The sequence below is a fragment of the Camelus bactrianus genome, chromosome 29 (genome assembly GCF_048773025.1).
Source record: "Camelus bactrianus isolate YW-2024 breed Bactrian camel chromosome 29, ASM4877302v1, whole genome shotgun sequence".
Taxonomy (NCBI): domain Eukaryota; kingdom Metazoa; phylum Chordata; class Mammalia; order Artiodactyla; family Camelidae; genus Camelus; species Camelus bactrianus.
Genome location: NC_133567.1, coordinates 11,245,429 through 11,266,483, shown reverse-complemented (window position 1 = coordinate 11,266,483; position 21,055 = coordinate 11,245,429). Strand labels below are relative to the sequence as shown.

At 43.2% G+C, this 21,055-nt stretch overlaps 2 protein-coding genes across 4 annotated transcripts in view; both read left to right on the top strand.

Annotated features, from left to right (window-relative positions):
- Positions 1–9,727, top strand: part of LOC123613035 (phosphatidylinositol 3,4,5-trisphosphate-dependent Rac exchanger 1 protein-like) — a 71,099-nt gene extending 61,372 nt beyond the window's left edge. Inside the window, 4 exon segments of the mRNA XM_074354896.1 lie at positions 8,070–8,175; positions 8,356–8,485; positions 9,117–9,291; positions 9,516–9,727. Of these exon segments, the coding sequence (XP_074210997.1) occupies positions 8,070–8,175; positions 8,356–8,485; positions 9,117–9,291; positions 9,516–9,727 (623 nt within the window).
- Positions 9,728–9,965: 238 nt separating this feature from the next.
- The window catches only part of CPA6 (carboxypeptidase A6), a 181,273-nt gene continuing 170,183 nt past the window's right edge, over positions 9,966–21,055 (top strand). The window contains exon 1 of one of the 3 annotated variants that reach the window (XM_045507112.2): positions 9,966–10,390. In XM_045507112.2, the coding sequence (XP_045363068.1) occupies positions 10,275–10,390 (116 nt within the window). In that variant the 5' untranslated portion in view covers positions 9,966–10,274. Of the gene's footprint in view, positions 10,391–17,366; positions 17,434–21,055 lie in introns of those variants that run through there. The other 2 variants (XM_010970621.3, XM_010970622.3) reach the window with 2 other exon arrangements.

The window sequence follows — 21,055 nt, the reverse complement described above, 5'->3', positions numbered from 1 at the left end:
CCACAAGATTGGATGAGATCATCAAAGGGATAAGTGTAAGGTAAATAAGAGATGATCAAGGTCTAGATTCTGGAGCGCTTCCGTGTTAGAAGGACAGGAAGGAGAAGGGAAGCTATAAACAGAGACTAAGAATCAGAGTGCAGTTTCCCGGAAGACAGGTGAGAGAGTAAGTAGATTAAGGACTATGAGCTACCACCTATGACACATGAGATGAGGATGGAGAACTGGATTGACAGTCCCATGTGATCTGGGATAGTCTGATAATCGAGTGCTAATGGCCAAGACAGAGAGTCGATACAGGTAAATCACTTAGGATGATGGTTTCCAAGCTTGACTGCATTTTGGAATTACCGGAGAATCTTTAAAAAGTGTGATACCTGGCTCGCTCCCCTAAACACTCTGATTAGGAGTTTTTAAAGCTCCTTATCTGAATCTAGTGTGCAGCAAAGTTTGGACCACGCTAGTTTCGAACAATGCCCAGCTTTTTCAGTATAAATTAAGTTGAGTAAGCTTGTGGGAAGAGAGAGGATTTGGGGGGAGGAAGAGGGTGGAAATCAGTGTGCAACTAACAAATTATGTGGACAGCATAATTGTAAACTGAGTGCTCGTCATTCGTGGGTTGCGCTGGCAAACGTAATTACATTTGAAGAAAAATTTTCATTACAAGTTACATTTGGTGCACCGAAATTTTTGGTCCATATAACAAAATTAGGTAGCTATTTGTTTCTACTCAGCAAGTGTCAGACAGAGGTAAAGAAAATGTCTCTAAGGAGGAGACTTATGCCTCCAAATGTTGACAAGACCAGGATGTACAGACTGAAAAGCCAGTGAAGTGTCACCCTCAGCCCCAGTGACGATTTGTAGGGATGTTTCCCAAGCAGTTCTAAAAATGATTCCTACCACGACTTCAGACTGCCTGAAGAATTAAGATCACATGCAAATTACTGCACACAGACTAGATAAACAACAAGGTCCTACTGTATAGCACAGGGAACTATATTCAATAGCTTGTAATAATAAAAAGAATACGTGTATATGTATAACTGAATCACTCTGCTGTACACCAGAAACTCAGACAACATTGCAAATCAACTATACTTCAATTAAAAAAAAAGAATTAAGATCACAGATAGGTTTTATTCCTTCTGTAGCTGGTGTAACCCTATCCAGACTGTTTTTTTCTCCCTCCTAGAAATATTGCAGCTGTGAGTTTAAGGCCAAGTTGCATATTTCAAATAAAGTTCAATAAAGAAGGCCTAACTCAGATAAAAAGAGGCTGTAGGAGATTCTTTGTACGCCAGCTGTTAACTTTTGTGTTGAAATTCTGGTTGGATATTTGATGCTTTCCTTTAATTCAGAAAAGCACTTAAAGCACTTAGGGGATCACTGGGTTGATTTTCAGCTCGGGAATCCCGTGTTCACGGAGCAAGTAGGAAACAGTTTCAGTAAGACTGTGTGAGTGTTTTCTGGTCCAGCAAGCAGGTAAAATGGAGTCGGAAATGCAATCTGGACAAAGAGTTTGCTTATATGCAATAAAGAGCTTATACAGAAGGAAATGTGGACAAAATCAGGGGGGATATTGGATGGAAGTGCCCTTTCTGGATAGGAGGATTCAGAGGTTAGAAGAGGGGTGCTGGTGGTTTGGAATTGGGGTGGCAATTGGAAAAGAAAGACCTGAGAAAAAAAATAAAGAGATCCCTGATCTGAGATAAGGGGGAGATAAAACAATAAAGAACTTGTCATTGGGAACAGGAGAGATTAGAAAAAAAAAAGAAAAAAAGAAAGAAAGAAGGAAAAAGAAGACAGTCCCCAAACAAGAGAGAAAAGGAATAAGAAGGCCAGTTAACTTGGTAAACTTTGGGGCAAGGAAAGGAAAGGGACCAGCGTAGAACCAGACGATGAGGGTGGTCAGGGCAGAAGCTGGGAGAAGACTGTCCAGGTTCTGATTTGAAAGAGGAAGGATAATCACAGTCACTCATTTCTGCCACTGTTAGTGACTTTTCAAACGGTCATACCTACAGCAGACAAGCATCAGAATAATACAGAAACTATCAGTAGATGACATAGATTCAAATAGCTGCGGTTCGTTTATTACTGATAATTTTCCAATGTGAAAGTTCTGGTGAGTGTGTATGACAAAGATGGTGGAACTGACATGCAAATTTGGTTGTACACGTGGCGTGAAGAACAAGTTAACAGAGCCATGTCAAAAAGCTTAGGTGAAAGGTCTGTTAAAGCCCACGATTAAGCCTATTTTCAAAGCAGTTAGTGAAATGTTACATCTAATTTATAAAAGTAGATGAACATACTTTTTGCAGAGGAAATAACTTTGATAAACAACATAACGATCCTGAGGCATAAATACACATAACATAAAAGCAATATGCAAACATATGCTGAGACATCCCAAGATTACCAAGAAAAGAGATTTACTAAGCCTGGAGTAGAGTCCAGACATCTTTATTTTTATAAAACCTCATGCATGCATCTGATGAACATCCCCAAGTGACAACCACTGGCCTGGAAGATGTCAGATGCAAATGAAGAATAAGCTTGTGGTTAATCAGCATTTTAAATAATAACTGAAATTTATGACTAACGACACTTTAGTGTTGACGCCTAATATTGTCCATCAATACTGTGCTCTGAGAGATGGACACAAGCCATGGACCACAAGGGCTTCGAAAATCCCCAGGAACTTCCCATACAGGATTCAGTTTCTGAAATATTTGTATTAATAATATTTTCCTTATAATTTTTTCCCTAAGGAAGGATACGCGTCTCTATAGATTTGACAGCTCTTCTCATGCAATGCATCAATAGGAATATAGATTTAAAAAAAAAAAAACCTAATTATTTCTAGTACTTTACAGGGTGAAAGAACAAATCTTTGTGATTTTGCAGGCACCCTCTGGGAAATCATACATAGAACTTTAAGGTGCAGAAGCTATCCTGAAAGTTTTACTTTATTTTTTGTTCTATACTGAGGGTCTGATTCTGGGAAGATAAAATTAAAAATATCGGAGGAGATGCAGAAGCTTAATCGAGTAGGTGCCAGAGAAATAATACTTGTTACCTATTTAATTGAAGTGACAAAAAAATTAAAAATAAACATTGAAGGTAACATATTGTAAAAATGTTAGCTCTTTCAGAAGTGAGAATTACTTTGTTCTTGTTTTGTTGTTGTTTGCTTAAATAATCCAGGATGTAACAAAGACAACATAACGCACAGAAAGTCACTCTGATAAGACAGTCTTTGCTATGTAGGTGGCTGACACTGACCCTTCAAATTGTTAAGCAAAAGCAATAAATGGTAAACCAAGGAAGCAATTCCATCCACATTGAGCAAACTTTGCTAAGCTATTAACACATTCCATAGCTTTTCAGACTCAGGTATAATAAACCAAAGCAAATAAAATTTACATTCCAAGCTTTGCCTTTCATTGTGCCTATTCATTTTCTGGAACATACTGGCACTCTAGGATAAATCTTGCAAGGGCACAAGAACTAATTTCAGAAGATGTTATTAGCATACAATGCTTTCATCATTACTACCTTCAAATGAAGCAGTAAATAAGCATTTTTAAAAGTTCTCAGTTTCAATTTCCAATCCAGTCTGTATCAGTAGCTACGACCCACATAAACAAACTCTTTGGAGTCCTCAACAAGATTTAAGTGTGTAAATGGGTCTGAAGAACAAAAAGAGAAAAGTGGAAAGGAAAAACAACAGAAAAGTACTATTTTAGGGGAAAAACTATTCTTTGACTTGAAAAATAGAAGCACATATGTAGTCATACTTTCTTTGTCAATATATCTCCTAGTATGGTCTCAAATACCAATGTTAATTGTAACTTTAAACCAAATCAAAGTAACTAACTTCTATTTCACAGAGAAGACTTTACTGGGGATAATGGAGAATTGCCTGTTACAAATCAGCATTTTAGCCACAAGAAGAACTCATAAATATGTATAAAACAACTTTCTAAAGACACACACTTGCTACAACTTTACATACCTTCTGAAAGTGGCAAAAATTAATGAAAGATGTAGCCTATCTGTATGTAGCACATTAAAAGCAAAAGCATATAAACACAAAATTGTGCTTAGGGAATCAGTGTTTCAATGGTCTATCTTACTTTGAAATAATTTAGGTATCCAATGATTATCCATTAATCAGCTCTATTTAATCAGTCTAAGGTTTCAAATTCCCTAGGGTTCTTTTTTTTTTAACTGAGCCGTAATTCACATACCATAAAATTCACCTTTTTAATGTGTACAATTTAGTAGTTTTTAGTATACTCACAAGATTGTACAACCATTACCATTACCCAGTTTCAGAATATTTTCATCATCCCAAAAAGAAAACCCACCCCATCAGCAGTCACCCTCTGGAACTCCCTTTCCCCTACTCCCAGCAACTGCTCATATACTTATGTCTCTATGTTTTACCTCTTCTGGAAGTTTCATATAAATAGAATATACAACACATGGCCTTTTGTGTCTGGCTTCTTTCACTCAGCATGTTTTCAAAGTTCATCCAGGCTGCAGCACGTATCAATATTTCATGCCTTTTAGGGCCAAATAATATTCCATTGTAGCTAGACCACATTTTGTTTAGCTGTTCATTAGTTGATGGACATACGGGTTGCCTCCACTTTTTGGCTGCTGTGAATAACGCTGCTATGACCATTTGCTTACAAGTCTTGGTGTGAACATACGTTTTGAACTTTCTTGAGTGGAACCTAGGAGTGGAATTTCTAGATCACAGGGTAACTCTATATTTAATTTTTGTAGAATGACAGAACTGTTTTCCACAGCAGCTGCATTACTTTACATTCATACCAGCAGTGTCTTAGGGTTCCAATTTCTCTATATTCTCACCAACACTCATTATTGTGTCTTTGACTATAGCCATCTTGGTGCACATGAAGTGGTATCTCATTGTGAGGTTTTGGGTTTTTTTTTTTATCCACCATATACTATTTTTTTTTTAACTGTAGTTGATTTACAGTGTTAGTTTCAGGAGAACAGCAAAGTGATTCAGTTATACATGTACACACTTTTTTCTTTTCAGATTCTTTCCCATATACAAGAATTTGAATACAGTTCCCTGTGCTACACTTGTTGCAGTTTTCATCTGCAATTCCTTAATAACTAATGATGTCAAGCATCTTTTTATGTATTTTTTGGCCATTTGTATATTCTAGACATTATAGAAATGTCTATTCAGATCCTTTGCCCATTTTCCAGCTGTTTTATTTGTCATTTTGTTAAGCTTCCTAAAGATCTTGGAAATTATCTACAAGCTGACATACTACAAAACATGATTCCTGTTGAAATAAAGTGTCAAAATAATGATTCAATTTAGTTTACACAAGTTGACATTTTTCATAACCAATCAGTACAGCTGTATAAGTTGAGAGAAAGTGTGTCCAAATAGAATTTTAAAATATGCCTTTACGTTATACTTAACAATGATAAATCAGAGAATACTGCTGTTTTTTATTATACCAAAATTATACAACTAGTCTTATTTGCCAAAGATTTACTTTAATTGTGTGAACTCAGACTCTTAAAATGTTTCTGAGTTACTGCAAGTACTTTCTGCAAGAGCATTTTCTAAAAAAATTTGTAGCATATTGAAAGCATTATTAGTTCAAGTTCCCTATTTTCTTGGAATTTTAGGGACATTGAAAGGACACTTATTTATCTCTATAAGCCAATTGGAACAGAGCACCTTTATTTTTCTGCTCTGTCCCTTTCCCTGTCCTTCAGCACCAAGACAAGTTCCCTCCCCTGTGGCATGTCTATTCTGTCTGAAGGGGAGGCAGGGCTGCCTGTCTGACTTCCCTCATTCCTCACGGCAGCCTTTCTTTCTTAAGACAAGTTCCATCACCTATTCTTTGATCTTTGTTACACCTGAAATTCATCCCCTCTACCCTTAGTCCTTTCTGTAAAAGTTCTGTTTAAAACTGAATCTTTTCCATTGTTCCATGTTTCCATTCTTATTCGTTTTTGTCATTTTTTCCATCATCTCTCACTGCCGGAGGCAAACAGATTGGACAGTCGTTGGCGTCAATCCCTTGTTCATTACTGTTTTTGACTTTATTCTAATCAAACTGTCTTAATCTCTGCCTCATATTCCATCCATCTCAAATTTCTTTTGATTTTCAGTAAAACAATGTCACAAATGGCATAACACAAACATCATTTGTTTGTCATTTTGAAATGGTAATCTCTGAGCTACTCATACCTATTACGTTTTTTGGAGGGGGGAGGTAATTAAGTTTATTAGTTTTTTTAATTGAGCTACTGGGGATTGGACCCAGGACCCTGTGCATACTAAGCACATGCTCTACCACTGAGATGTACCCTCCCCCCGCTATATTTTCTCTACCTTATTTCTTCATAATCGCCTTGGAGACAGGTATCAGGAAGGAAGGGGAAGCAGAAAGGAGAATGGCAGAGAAGGACGGAGAAGAAGAAGGAAAAGCAGAGATGGAAAAGGTGGGGAAGCCTCTTCTGCTGCTTGGAATCAGCAAGTAAAGCTCCTCATTCTATCCTTCCTACATTAAAACACTTTGGTTTTACTCTATAACTTCTATAAAACATCTTTGTAGCGTAATTACAACCTAAAATAGAATAACAGGCTTGTCCATCAATTACACTTGCTCTTCAAATTGTTCTTTCATCTCAGTGAGCAGCACTCCTCATCCATGAAGGACATGGCCAAGGACAGAGGCAGGGAAACGCAGAGGAAGGAAAAAGAAACAGATTATCCAGGGAATACCGACAAAGATAAAAATCAAAAACTTTTTCAGGGTCTTAAATGCCAAACCGAGCAGCATGAATGTCACTGTTCATCCCATCTTCACTGAAGGAAGGACAGTGAATTCTGAACAAGCCTTCTTTGCATGTGCTGTTCCCTGTGCCTGCAAGGTCTTGTCCCCACCCCTCACTCCCTCCACGTTGCTCCCCTTTTCTTGGTACAGCGGCTCCTTCTCATATTTTGCTTATAAGTTCACTTCCTCAGGACACCCTACACACGCGATCCATTTCCTCTTAACTTCTGACCACAGCATCTGTGATTTGTTTCTAAATAATTAATTGGACCACCTAGTGTAATGATGTGTTTATGTGGCCAGCCCCTCCACCTGCACAAAGTGTCACAGAGTTAGGGACTGCGTCCTCTGTGTTTGTTTGCAATGTTTCCTTAATAACAAGGACCACCTCCACCCAGCCTCCCCAGCCCTGTTCAGCCAAATCCTTCCATCTCTTCCAGACCCAGATCCTCTTGAATTCCAGCTCTGGAAGAGACATTGAAAATTATCTTATCATCAGCAACAATGGACCCAAATCAAGGATGACACTTTTCCTTTTCCCTATTGTAGTTTGCTTTTTTTCTCTGCAGACTAATATTTCTTTTAATAAAGTTCATTCTTCCACTAAAATATGATGAAGTCATAGCCAATAGATAGAATTTCTCATCTTTCCATCTCCAAATCTCTAACTGGTTTAATAATTCACTCCCTCTCGGTGCCTTAAAAACGAGACCTTTATCTTTGAATCCATCTGTAGAACCATTCTCTTCTCCTCCCACTGGCTAAGTGGACTCCATTCATCACTCATTTTATGGGTGCTTATCTGCTCCAAGGGAAGTCTGATCAGATAACCTGGTCCTTAGAAAAGCAGACGAAGATAGTTAGGAATGGTTTCTATTGTTTGAGAACCTCTCTTTGATCTGAAATTTTTAGGAAGGTTATAGGATGTCTCCAGGGTGTTTTGCATTTTTTGATGGCCCAGGAAATTGTTACCTTGGTCTCCAGGTCCGGAGAGACTTTGCTGAACATTTTCACTGGGTCCAATCCTTCAGAATGATTTGAGGATGAGCTTAATCCCCAGTCGGAAACGGAACATTCCTAGTTTAATGTTGTGATATAATATGACAGATTTATACATTGTTCTGACATAACGAAATGCAAAGAGATGAAGCGTTTTATTTACACAGTAACCTCTGATTTCCACGGCTCACTGGCTGCTGCATAGGCTTTCTTGGCCTCCTCCAAAAGGCCCCAGGAAGCGTCGCTGCGAGCCCCGAGAGCGACCTCACCAGGTCACAGAGACCGAGGCGCCGGGCTGTGAAATCAGGAAGGAAGAAATCACCACCACAAACGAGTAAGAAGCAAAAGCAGGAGACCTCAGCGGCACAGCTCTCGGCTTCTCCGGGGGCCTCTCCTCTCTCTGGACACAGAGGCCACACCGTGAATGCTTGTTGAATGAGTCCCTTCCCAGGTTCATCGCTTACTCAACAAACCCTGTTGATCATTCCTTCAGTGAACACTGTGTTCCCTCCAGGAGAGAAAAGGCAGCCATACGAGTGAGAAAGGAACTCGGCTCTGCCTTCAAGGAGAAGGCAGCCGTGCGAGGAAACCAGACCGACGCTCACTTTCCAGGCGCCCTGCCCTGCAGCGGAGGACACCCAGGTGTGAGGGAGGAAAGCACGGAGAAGGGATGAACTAATGATCATGCGTAGTTGGAGAAAATGTCAGAGAGTCATCTCAGATGAAAATCATTTCAGCTGTTACGGACCAGACTCCTATGAGTTCAGTTCAACTGCCGAGGGAGGGAACACGGGGCAGATTTGGCGCATTCTCTTCTCCCAGGGGCTCTGGCTACAAGGTTAGAGGGTACAGGAATCCTTGGTCATGCCTCTTCAGGAGATTTGAGAAGTAAATGAGTGAGTGTGACAGAGAGACATGGCTCAGTCTCTTCCAGTGCACAAGCGGGCCTTGGCATGGGGGATAGCCGGAGGCACCTTAGATAACAGTGTTCTTATTTACGAGAGCAAAGCACATCCCCCTCCCCCTAAGATGGGTAACCTGGTGTACTGGGGTAGAAGCAAGTGAATGCAAAAAAAGCCTGCTTTGAATATGAAGAGGAATATATATATGTATATATATGTATGATTGAAACATTATACTGCCCACCAGAAATTGACACAACATTGTAAACTAACTATTCTGCAATTCAAAAAAAAAAAAAGGCCTGCTTCATCACCAACGTGGGAAAAACAAGAAGGAACTGGTTTTGCTCCAAAGTTGCCCTCCAACCCCTAGTTCTTAGAGAAACGGGAAAAAGCAGACCTCGTTCTAAAGAAGAGCCTTCCTCCTCAGAGTGTGACTGAAAGACCAGCAGCCAGAGCGTCAGCTGGCAGCTCGTCAGACCTGCGGGACCTGCGGCCCCAGCCCCAGCCCACTGCATCAGAAGCTGCGCACTTAACAAGCTCCGCAGGTGATCCGCATGCATGATGGGGTTTGAGAAGCCTCGCTCTAGACCAGCACGGTGGTGGTGGCTGAACCTGGAATCACCTGAGGAGCTTTTTAAACAACTGACCCCACCCCCGGGAGTTCTGATTTAAATGGCCTGGCTCCCTAAGTGATTCCGAAAGTGCGGCGAAGGAGGTTGAGCACCCAGAGGTCTCCTGTTCCCTACGAGAACCTTTGCAATGGCCCCAGGTCTGAGCACTGCTGACGACGTGGAGCGAGCACAAGATGTCCCCGAAGCCCCGGGCAGCGCTGCCCCTTCCTGGTGCAGGCAGGAGCAGGGACCTGGGCTGGCCATCCACCCACACCCAGGGGCCCCAACTCGCCCCTGTGGACACACTCCTCGAGACTATTTACTGTGCATTTCAGGATGTGGAATCCACGAAGAAATTTGCCATGGTTGATCAAAACATTAAGCCTGGAATGCTCTATGCCTGTGTTTAGCTCATCCTCAAACAAATCTTTTGCAATTAGGATAGGGTCCTCTGCTCTAGAGGGTAACGGAAGGAGAAAGTTTGTCCAAAGAAATTTAGGGGCTTGAAGTGGGACAGCAAACAAAAACAAAAACACAAAACGAAAAAACAAAAAGAGGAGTTACCCAAGGAAGCAGCACCCGCACAGCCGTGCGGTGAGTCAGCGCAGGCCAGGCCCAGCCCCTCCTCGGGGAGCCTGACTGAGGACCAGGCTCAGCTGCTGAGCTGGGCAGGGCGCTGTTTGCTTCTGCTTGCTCGTCCCAGGACCAAGTCTTAATAGCAACTTCCCTCCCTCGGCTGCTTAAGCTTTTTTTTTCCCCCCTGTGACTGGAAAGAAGTGTCACATTTTGCTCACTCACAACCCCGCTCCCCCACCCTCTCCCAGAGGCAGCGTGTGCATGTGGAGGGGGTGCTGGGAGCCACCTCCAGCCTTGGGTGACTGCAGTGAGAAACTTTCAGCTCCTCTCATCGTCCCACTATGAAGCTCCTCGGGAAGCCCAGGAGCCGGACAGCTGCTCTTCTGCCTCTTTGCTTGCTCTTTTTGAAGATTCTGCAACCAGGGCACGGCCACCTTTACAGCAACCGCTATGCCGGGTAAGTGGAACAACTTTCATGCCCTGCGTGACTTTTAGTCGGATGAGGGGGCTGGTTTGCTCCTGAGCACGCTTCGCTTTTTCTGGTCTGTGGTCTCTGCGTGACTCTGTCCACTTTCCTAAAATTAAATGTACGTGCAGTTCCCGGCTCTTTGGAGAGAAGGCGGCAGGCGCAAGTCATGTTTCCCCTACTTTTTATGATGTGCCGACCTCAGCTGTGGACCAGTGTTGGTTGGGATTCTGTTTTTGGAGTAGCCGTGGCCAGTATGTGCAGTATTTGCCTTGGTTGATGCTTGGCAGGAAGGATGCTGTTGCGCCACGTGAATTGTGACCTGAAAACTAAGGCTTCCCCTTTAGAACAGCACGCAGGGGCAGTGGGTAGAAATTCACCAGTGATTAATTTAAGAATTGAGTGTGATTTTTTTTTTCTTTCTAGTGCTTGTTAGCCTACAGTGTGGTTATTAGAAAGATTTTCAAATCTGAGCCATGCAAATGAGTCAACTCAAAATAAGCAGAACAAACGTAGCAAACTGTACAATGATGGGTGTTTTTCTAAAAGGAGAAACAGTGAAGGGCAAAACAGTTTGTTTTTGCCCCTTCTGTGGGTTAGCATGCTTTGTGTTTTCCCTCCATGAGGAGACACAGGGCTGCGTATAAAGCGGTGTGGGACTGCATGCATCTGATTATCCTGAAGGCTGGCTGTGTAACATACAGCATGTGCTTTGCTTGAATTTGCAGGGGGTCGTTCTTTGAATCTGGAAATGATGGCATTCCTGCATTTTAGGGCTGGAAGAACCCTAATTAGTGCCTCTTTCTGCAGAGGAGGAAAAGTAGTGTCTTAAATCTTTTTAAACAGTCTACTATTGCTCAATAATGACCAGTTGAGGAAAACCTTCACATAGAACTGGATTATGGCCAGGTCTTAAAGCATAGCTGTTTCTTCTAGCAGCAGCATAAAGAAGAATTTATAAGTGTGACCCTGGAAAGAGAATTGTTTCCCTTCCTCTCCTAAGAACTGGGCACTGCTTTAGGGTTCCCCTGAATACAGTGCTTACAGAGGAAATGTTTAAAATGTGCCCTCAGTTTAAGGGGACACAGGGTGGGGGCGGAGGTGTTGGTGGAGGTAAGGGCTATAGATGGTAATTCAATCCCCAAGTTTTCGACCCAAGTGTTCCTGGGAGAAACAGAGAAGGAGTTAACCTGTGAGAGCTGCTTTTCTGTCTCCTGGACACACATGGTCCCGGCGTGACATCCTGTTGTTTGTCACGGCCCTTGGAGATCTGGGTAAGGAAGCCAAGCTTAGTCTCTGGCAGTGCGGACTAAGGGTGTGGAGGAGTTTACTCTGACTCTCCTAACAGATGCCAGGCCATGTGATAAACATATTTCACAGATTTTGACATGTCCATATGACATAGGACCTCCCTCCCCCACTCAGCCATGGTCCTGTCCATATTGTTTCGGTGTGTGGCGCTTGTCGACAGGGAAGGTACCAGGCCTGCTTCAGCTGAGCCGGTGTGCACACTTTCCTAAGCACCACTTGCAAACGAAATGAGGCAAAAGACAGTGTCCTTTTCCTACAGAATCTGGAAACTTTCTGGAGGATGTTGCACTACCTTTTCTGTTGTTTTGCAAAGAAAGTAATAGTTGCCATTTTCTCTTTGGCTGCTACATAATTGAGTCCCAAACGTACAAATTACAGGTGTCTGGAAGTCGGAAGGAAAAGATGAAACAATGAGAAACTGCAGGGAGCCCTCCCGGTCCATCCCAGCAGAGCGTCTTCAAAACCAGAAACGTCTCTGAGCACACTCACCATTGAAAATGGGGGTTTTACCTCCCCTTTACTAGCTGCAGGTCATTCTCATTGCCAAAGACAGATGCAGCTTAGATTTGGGGTTATTTTGCTTTACTTCCCCAGGAACTACTTCCTACGAGTCTAGCTCTTCAGGGAACAAGAACTTGGCAGAATGATAGGGTAGAATAGTATTAAGCATTATTTTTGTTGCGCATCCAAAGTGATTCTAAACCACCTCATTTTTTTGTCCCTTAAGTAATTTGTCTTGGTGTTGTTGGCAGTGATTAATGAAGCAGCCCTATTTCTTACATTTTTGTAAAATATATATATATTTTTTGTAGGTCTTGGTTGAATCTAATAATATGTGATTATCTTTTGCACGACTCTGAGCATGAACAAAAAATAGAACTGGCATACTTTCTGAGAGCAGCTAATGGTCTTTCTTCTATATAAACTAATAACAATTGTATGGTGCCAGGTATATAATAGGGGCTTGGGAAATAGAAAATTTGAGTGTTTCAGAAAAAAAAAAAAAACACAACAGGAAAATCTGATGACAACAACGAAGACCTTTTCGGATAACTATCAAATTACACGTTTACAAGGAATGTTAAAAATACATAGAAAAGGAAGGAAGCCAAGTGTGGAAAATAACTTCACATCAAATAACATTTATTGATACTCAACTGTTAGCAGCCTTCAAGGGCTAAACACAAGTCAAACATTTCGGTGATAAATATCAGTCAGTGAATGAGCCTCCGACCTGGGCAGACATCGCTCTGTGTTCTCTCTCCTTTTCCCTCATTTCCTCATATTCCTGGAAGCAGACCTAGTTAGTTATTTTACTGTGATCTTGAGGGCAAAAAATAAGGATCTTCTCCACCACATGAAATTAGGGTAGTGTTTTTTTAGTGATAGTAAAAGAGAGACCTGAGAGCGTAAAGCAATAAATTCTGGCAATGCTGGAAAACCAAAGTGGCTATGATTCTTCAAGAACTACTTACTCAATACCTTACTCATGCCAGTCAATGGAGCATAATGTTTGTAAGTAAGTCCTGAAGTTCAGCTGCCTGGGCTTCAGTTTCTGCTTTCCTACACCTGGTAGCTCTGTTACCTTGGATACGTTCCTTAACCTCTCTGAGCCTCAGTTTCTTTATCTGGGACCTAGAAACAATATTAGAGCCTTCCCCACCGAATTGTCATGAGGGTTAAATGCAATAGCATGGATATTGCAAGGTTCTTAGCAACTTAGCTTTTTACCATCATGTCAAGTACTTACTAATACTTACCAATACTTAATACAAACGTTTATTAAAAAATATTAATTTCTTAATAGCATTATGCAGTTTTTGGTACCCTCATTTTACAAAGAAGCTAAATGAGGGACAGACAGGGTAACGCAGGTTCACAGCTCACTAACCCAGGGTAGCTGGGCGGGCACAGCTGGAATTCCCCCCAGCTCCACCTGACTCCACCTCCACCAGCTCCTCTCCCTCTGCCACCTGTTTAGGCATGGAAGAGAATGGGTTTTCAGAAAAACTGAAGATTTAACCTTATTTAGGGAACTGATAGTTTCAGGATGAGAAAGGAAAAGTAGGTAACTGGGTAAAATTGGAGATTTAACCCCGGTCGCCTTCTCTAGGGTACCGATAAGTCGTTGATGGCAAATAGTTATTAGAAAAGCAAGCGGGCTGTACGGCATAGAAAAACGGAAGATGAAGGAACTTCAGATTGTCACTGAAGTAAAGCAGCAGAGAAGGTGGCCGTGGGTGTGCGCCTCGTTGCGCAAGGAGTGTTATTCCAATGCCTGCTTGTGCCGAGAGCGCTGATCCCCACAGCGATGCCCTCTGGCAGCTTACAGTTTAGTACGAAAAGCAGCCCCACACGTTAACCTGAGTCCGTACAGCGTCCGAGTGCTGGATGGGGGCTTTGTGCGCGGACCCCTTGCCGGGCCTCCCCGACTCTGCTCACCCAGCCCTCCGGTACCTCGGTGGGGCGAGGAGAGAGAACGGACTTGCCGCCACCAGAGCTGCTCCGTGCGCCTGAGCCGCCTGGTGTGGGGCCTCCCGGACCCCTCCCTCCTCACCAGCCCCGCATTTACTGAAGAACCCTTTCATGTCTCAGCGCAGTTCCTCCTCCTCCTCCTCCTCTTCTCTTTCCCAGGGGAGAAGCTCAGGGACTCAGCCTTTCCCCACGACCATAGGTGTGTGCAGGGCTGGCCACAGCCCGCCAGCCGGCTGGTGCGTTCTGATTAGTCAGTGTTGGTGCGGTACCCACCCCCACCCTCATGCCACCCCCAACCCTGCGCTCCCACCCCGACACCCCCACGGTTATTCGTCAAGGTCACTAGTCATCCATGGGAGCCGGATATGGAGATTCAAGAATTTAGACTTTAAGGAAATTAAAATATTTCAGGGCAGTTTAGTCCTCAAAATCCTGTAAGCAAAGAGGCCCCAGGTTGGAATGGGTCATATTGGAGAGAAGATGACTGAGAAACGGAGACTCGGGGAACAGACTTGACTTCAGGGACGTCGTACTTGTTTCCCTCCTACCTCTCTGGCTGGTCCCCTCTGTCTCCCAACAGCAGCTTTTAATTCTTTTACCCTCTGATGGTGGCTTCCTTGTAATGCTCTGATCTTTTGGAAACCTAAGGCTGGAGTGCAAGAGATCCTGTGGTCACATGAAATCTGAGAGTCGTGTTATCTCCAGGTCCTTCCATTCCTACAAAAAGTGTCCTACTGGTCCTCTCCTCTCTCTTGTAATAGCCACCAGCCAGGGGCAGGACTTCTCATCTCGGCTTCCATTAAGGTAATTTTCTCCTAACTGGTCTACCTTTCTCAAACTGATGATCTTACTAAAATAGGACTCTGTTGTGTTCTCTCTTGCTCAAAGAGCCACTTTGGCTCCCTATTGCCATCAAATCCATAATCCTCTGCCTGGCTCTCAAGGCCTCTGTAATCAGACTCTGGTTCTCCTGCCTCTATTTCAGCCTCCTCTAGTCAGGGCAGAGAAACAGAGAACTTCAGCATCATTTACCTTTAACAAGCCAAGCAGGCAGCCCCTCTCATAACAAGAGCCAAAAGCGAGAAGGAACAATCTCAGATCATGAATGATGGATTAAAATGTGTGAGATAGATACAGATTTAGGGTGTGAGGAGTTGTGAAGGGTGTATTGTGGGCTCTAAGGTTGCTTTTGAACCTTTGCCCCCACGAATTGGTTTGCGGTTAATGGAATAGTCCTCCAGTGTTTCTGCAGGATCCTTTTAGAATGTGGCTCTTATTAATGGGGGACTATTTTTGGTTTTCCTTATGCACTAGCTCAAAAAGTGCAACCCCTCAGTGCTGATTGTTTGTCACTGACTAGACCAAAGTCTTTCTTCCCTGCAATGTGCTCTGTGTGTTGGGGCCTCCGGCTTTGCTTGTTAAAGACGTGCAATGCTGCAGCTCCCTGCTCCTGACCTGAACTCACCAGCAGATGGTACTCCGCGGCGTCAGCATTCCTTCTGCCACTAAGCGAGTGGAAGGAGGAGTGTTTCATGTGCTTTGGGCCACCTTCTCCGTGGAGCCCAGCCTGAGAATGGAGCCTTTATTTTATGGCGCCAGGATACTTTCTGGGAAATACCATTAAGCGTAATCACTTCCACCCCATGAAAAGCAGTGAAGGATGTTAATGCCTCGTAACTTCACAGCCTAGGTTGTGCAAGCTACAAAAGCTTTTCTGTCTTTTGGAGTTACTGAACAGAAAATAAAAACTCTTTCGATGACTTATTTTTGAGTCTTCATTATGATCAATTGGAAGATAACTGGTCAATAGGATTAAAATTTGCTTTGCCAAATAAATGCCTTCTCAGTCCGCCTCTGGGCATTAGCTTCTTTACGACAAAGCAGAATGTAGAATATGAAGCTTTAGGACCTTGTTCTGGATAGTATAGTAAAGTTCCTAAACAATTAATTATCTTATTAAAGGTTGAAGCAAACTTCTCTAAGTGGTTTTCGTCAACAAAACTGTCATCCTTGTTCTTTTTCTCAGTGTACTTTGAACATAGTAAAACATTTTCTTTAGAATCTGTGTTATTAAGGATTGTTATTGTTGTTTTGTTATTCTTTCTCTTTTTCCCCAGAACAAAGACCTCAAAATTCAATGCTTAAATGAGAAATTTATTTTCTCTCATGTAAAACTCTGGAGCCTGTATAGTTGACAGTGCCAGAGAACCAAGCTGGCAGGAAAGCGCAAAGGGATTGTCACTCTCTTTTCCTTTAAAAGCACAGTCCAGAAGTTCAAACATCACTTCCTAGGGGCCACAATCAGTTAGATGGCCTTAGCTGCAAGGGAGGCTATGAAATAATGGCCAGATCCAGGAGAACATACTGTGAAGTAACTAGCAGTCTCTCTCTCGGTGGTCACTCCAATATTTAATGAATACCAGCCCATTCTCTCTTGGTTCTCCTGAAGAAAAATATTTGTCCAAATGGGCTTTCAGACTTTTGTACTTCAGGCTGATTTGAGAGCATGCATTTTTATTCTGTATATGGTCTTTTTAAAGGCAGAGTGTCAGAACTGAAGGAGGGAAAAAAAATCAGAGCGAGCCCAATCCTTTTCATTTAATACACAAGGAAGCAGAACTCCAAAAAGGTAAAGGGATTTGCAGAGCTGGTGGTGGAGTTGGGACTAAAAGCCAGGTCATCCAAGTTCGCAGCATTTTTCACAGTTGACAGCACTATCTTTAGTGAATCCAGAAAACTTCCTACCCTCTCCTATTCCCTAGAGTCGTTGGGGATGAAGCAAAGTGAGCTGGCAAAGCTGGGAAGTGTTTAATGAGGGAGGATTTCATTTCATTTCTATAAATATTTGTAAGGTATCTGGCCCTCTGCTAGTCTGGGACTCAGAGATAAAAGGACAGGACATGTGAACAGCGCAATGAGTATTTGGGCAAGTAAACAAACAGTTCCAACTCTGGGATCACTGTGCCCTCAGAGAAAACTCTTAGAGCTGGGTGAGTGCAGGAGAGGATCACTTAACCCAGACTGAAGGGTGCAAAGAGGTCGAAGAAGGCTTCTTGGTTGTGAAATGAAGCTTAGAAGACAAACAGGAAGTTGAGTGGATTATTAAATATGCAAGATATTTTACATTTTTCTTTTTAAAGTTTGGTACTCAAAGGACGTGACCCTGACATCAGTCATAAAGAACAAGTAGAAATCACGTTAAAGTTTTCCAGACACAGGGAATATGCTGCCTGTGCAAAGAACTACAGGTAAGAGAGCTTGTCAAGTCTGAAAAATCAGAGCAATTAATTATGGCTACAATAAAGGGCATTCTCTTGGTGGCAGTAAGGAGAGATGAGGGAAGGCTTCAAGGTTATGAATCACCTTATGCCCAAAGGTGACTGGGTGCTGATGAGGAATTTTCAGCGGGGAATTTAGATGATAAGCTTTCTTTAAGTTCCCTCTGCCATCATTGAGAAGGGGAGACTTTGGCTGAAGATTTGGAGGCAAGAAGACTGGAATATCGTGGTGACCACAGTAATACACAGTGCAGCCTGGCTTATGGTAGTGACAGCTGAAGGGAAAGGAGGGAACCAGTTAAAGAAATATTGAGGAGGTAGAATTTTCACGTGCGCGAAACCAAAGGGGAGAGGAGAGAGCAAATAGTGTAAAGTGATTCTCAGGACTGGGTAACAGGACTGAGCTCCTTGCAGAACAAGTCAGTACGTTTTTGGATATGTATGACTTGAGGTGCCTTTATAGGTCCTTTATGAATGTCTCTTCAGTTAATTAAGCAGAATTCTGTTTCTTCTGGGACCCTGACTGAAAGAGACACCAAGCTGGAATTCAAAGCAGAGAGAATAAACCTTTAACTCTGAAGATTTGTGTTAGAGCAACTTGTGGAGCTCAAAATAAAACGAAAAGAGGGCAGAAAGGATACAGCAATGGAAGAGGGGGTAAGGAAAGGCAGCCATTAAGTTGTGTTTCTCTAGCATTGAATGAAATGATTAAGTGCTTTGTAAATCGGAATGTATTATAAAGTACTGTATTAGGTAATGATCATGTCTAATATTAGTTGGAAAGGCTCTTGTGCAAACACATCCTGTTACAAAATTGACTACTTTTCCATTATCTTCTATCCTTCTGGGGAATTAAGTAAAAGATCCATGAAAATGGATCCTCTCAGGCAAATAAAGGGGCCTTCCTCTGCCTCCTCCTGTCAGTTACCTAGAACTGGAGGTACTGTCTCCTCTTCTGTCTTTCCAGTCCTCCCATCCCCCTTCACTTCACAACACTTACTGATCAAGTACCTAGAGTACAAATGATGACTCACTGACCCCCCTCCCTTGTGCCCAAGTAAGGTTAGGAATCTTCAGAGGAGAGAGCAGTCACATCTCTGCATCCTAAAGGCTTATCCAATGACCTAAATTGGAAAAAACAAATGAAAATGCAAATATATCATGTCAGCACACCCTCTTCCTGCTCTTTCTCGACCTCTGTTTTCTCAACACACACACACATCATGTATTTTTATAGCATCTCCGTCTGAGATTACCAGCTGCTGACGGGTGAAACTTCTACAGGCGCACACATTTTACCAGCAGATGAGAATCTTGGTCGGTTGCACTTACAGCATCTGTAGCCATTGCACAAGTGACCTCACCTGCCATACCTCTGTCTCCCCATCCACCTTTCAGACTGTCCTCTTACCAAACTAAGTTGTGAGCCACTTCAATGTTTACTAAGTTCCTTTTTGTGATTCTTTTTTTTTTTTTTTTTTTTTTTTGGTGAATGTAATGAGGACCCAAGACTTGTAATAAAATGGTTGGGGTCCTATTTATAGCCTGTCAATCACATTTCCGGGGAATGTATGTAATGTGTGTATGATATGCAATGATATGATAGCCATATATTTGGTATCAAAATTATTGAACATATGGAAGGTTAGAAACATCTGAGATGAGCCTATGTAGCAAAATGTTTAGACTAGTTAGAAATTTGCTGCTGAAAAAAAATATTCTAAGCCCTTGACTTATAGGGCCTAAGAGGAAGACACATGGGAGAGGCTAATTCTCCCTGAGCTCTCAGACCTCGGTGTGGAAGCAACGGAACAGGCTGCAAGTCTTGAGTAGAAAATCACCTTAATACAATATCCGATAGGAAACACCACACGGTGTTGCAGAGAGAGATGCAGCCAGCCTGCTTCCTCTGTCTCACATGAGGATTTCTTCTTTCTCTTCTTCCCCGAGGAGCCTAGTTTGCTGAGCTGGTCCACTCTTCACAACCGCTGCTCTAGAAACTCTCCAGTTACTTCAAGCCCCAGGCTATGTAACCCTCCCTTCTTCCCACCCCCAACCCCAGACCTTTTCTAATAAGAGCAAAGAAATGGACCTTTTCCTTTACTCCCAAGATGAAGGCGATGTGGCATCCGAGTTATCCTGGCCTCCATTGCCGCTCCCTCAGATTACACCAGGCCCCTTACCCTGACTCTCGTCCTCCTAAGACAGCATCTCATTCGTCCAGTCAGTACTATTGAGTGTCTACTGTATGCCTGACACTATTTTAGGTCCTATGAGGACAGGAGTGTGGGTGCTCAGAATACAGCACTGCTTTAGGAGCTTGTGAATGAAACAGTCTCTCATGGGATTTACATCCTAGTGGGATGACATTCGGATCCCATGGTGTTAAGTCCTGAAAAGTGTACAGAGATGACACAGAAAGGGAACAAGGAGTGTTAAGAGAAGAAGAAAGTGAGACCAGGAGCCAAGGGACTATCTGAGGATGGAAATTTCCCAGTGGGAGACAGCAACGTGGGGTGGGAGGCTTTTGGCTTTGTCCCTGGACAGAGGCAGTGCTTCTCAGACCAGGAGCATCAGCGTCGCCTGGAAACAGGCTAGACATGTCAATGTGCAGGCCACACCCTCCCCCAACCGGGGACTCTGGGGGTGGAGCCCTCCAGGTGTTGCAAGCTGACGTTGAGGAACCACTGGAGAGAGCCAGCACCCAGGTGACAGGGCTGGAACTGAGCCTTTCAGGGAACAGTTACTCGCCATCCATTCCTGCTGCTCTCCTGTAGGTAGCCCTCTAGTTCCTCTTAACACTGTGAAATGTGTCAAAGTCACCGCCACCTCTCTTCCTCTGGGCCTGTGTCTAGGAAGCCCTCCTTCCTCCATGCCTGCCACCTTCCCAGAGCGAGTTCACGCAGGACTCCTGCAGCAAGAGTCCCAGTCAACGATCGGTCAGCTGTGGCATCTCCCTCCTCTGAGGTCACACAGCACCCTCTGTCCTGTACAGCAATCACCACCCACTGCTGGGTGTCACACTTGTTTGTGGGTGTCCTGTCTTCCCTTTTCAGTTATAAGCAGGTTGAGAGGAAGGTGCTGTGTCTTACTCTTACCCATATTCTCATGGTCCCCAGATGGTCTTTAGCATATTCGGTAAAAGTTTAGATGGCTGGAAAGGAGGGAGAAGAGGTTGGCAAGGAAGGAAACTAACAAACAAGGAATCAGACTGCTGACCTCTGCCGGCGGTTTTGCCAGACTAGATTCCATCAAGGACTAGGAGTGAAAAATAGAAACCGTTTGCCCCCTGTGGCTGCAGGAGGAAGGTGGGGATCCCTGGGGCCACCTGTAGGTGACTAAGTGCGGTATTTCCAGCCTCATGTCATCTTCTCCCTGCTCACTGTGCTCCCGGTATCACCTGCACAATGACCCAAATTCGGTCTCAGGTGTTTTATAGGCTCCTAAAATGCTTTGAACAGCATTCTGAGTTTGGGGAGGAGATGTGAGATGAAACTGCTGCTTTCTGCAAGTGTCACGATGGGCACCAGCTGGTCAACATGTTCATTAGCCCCTGCCTTTTGCCAAATTTAGAGAAGTGATCCTTGCCTTT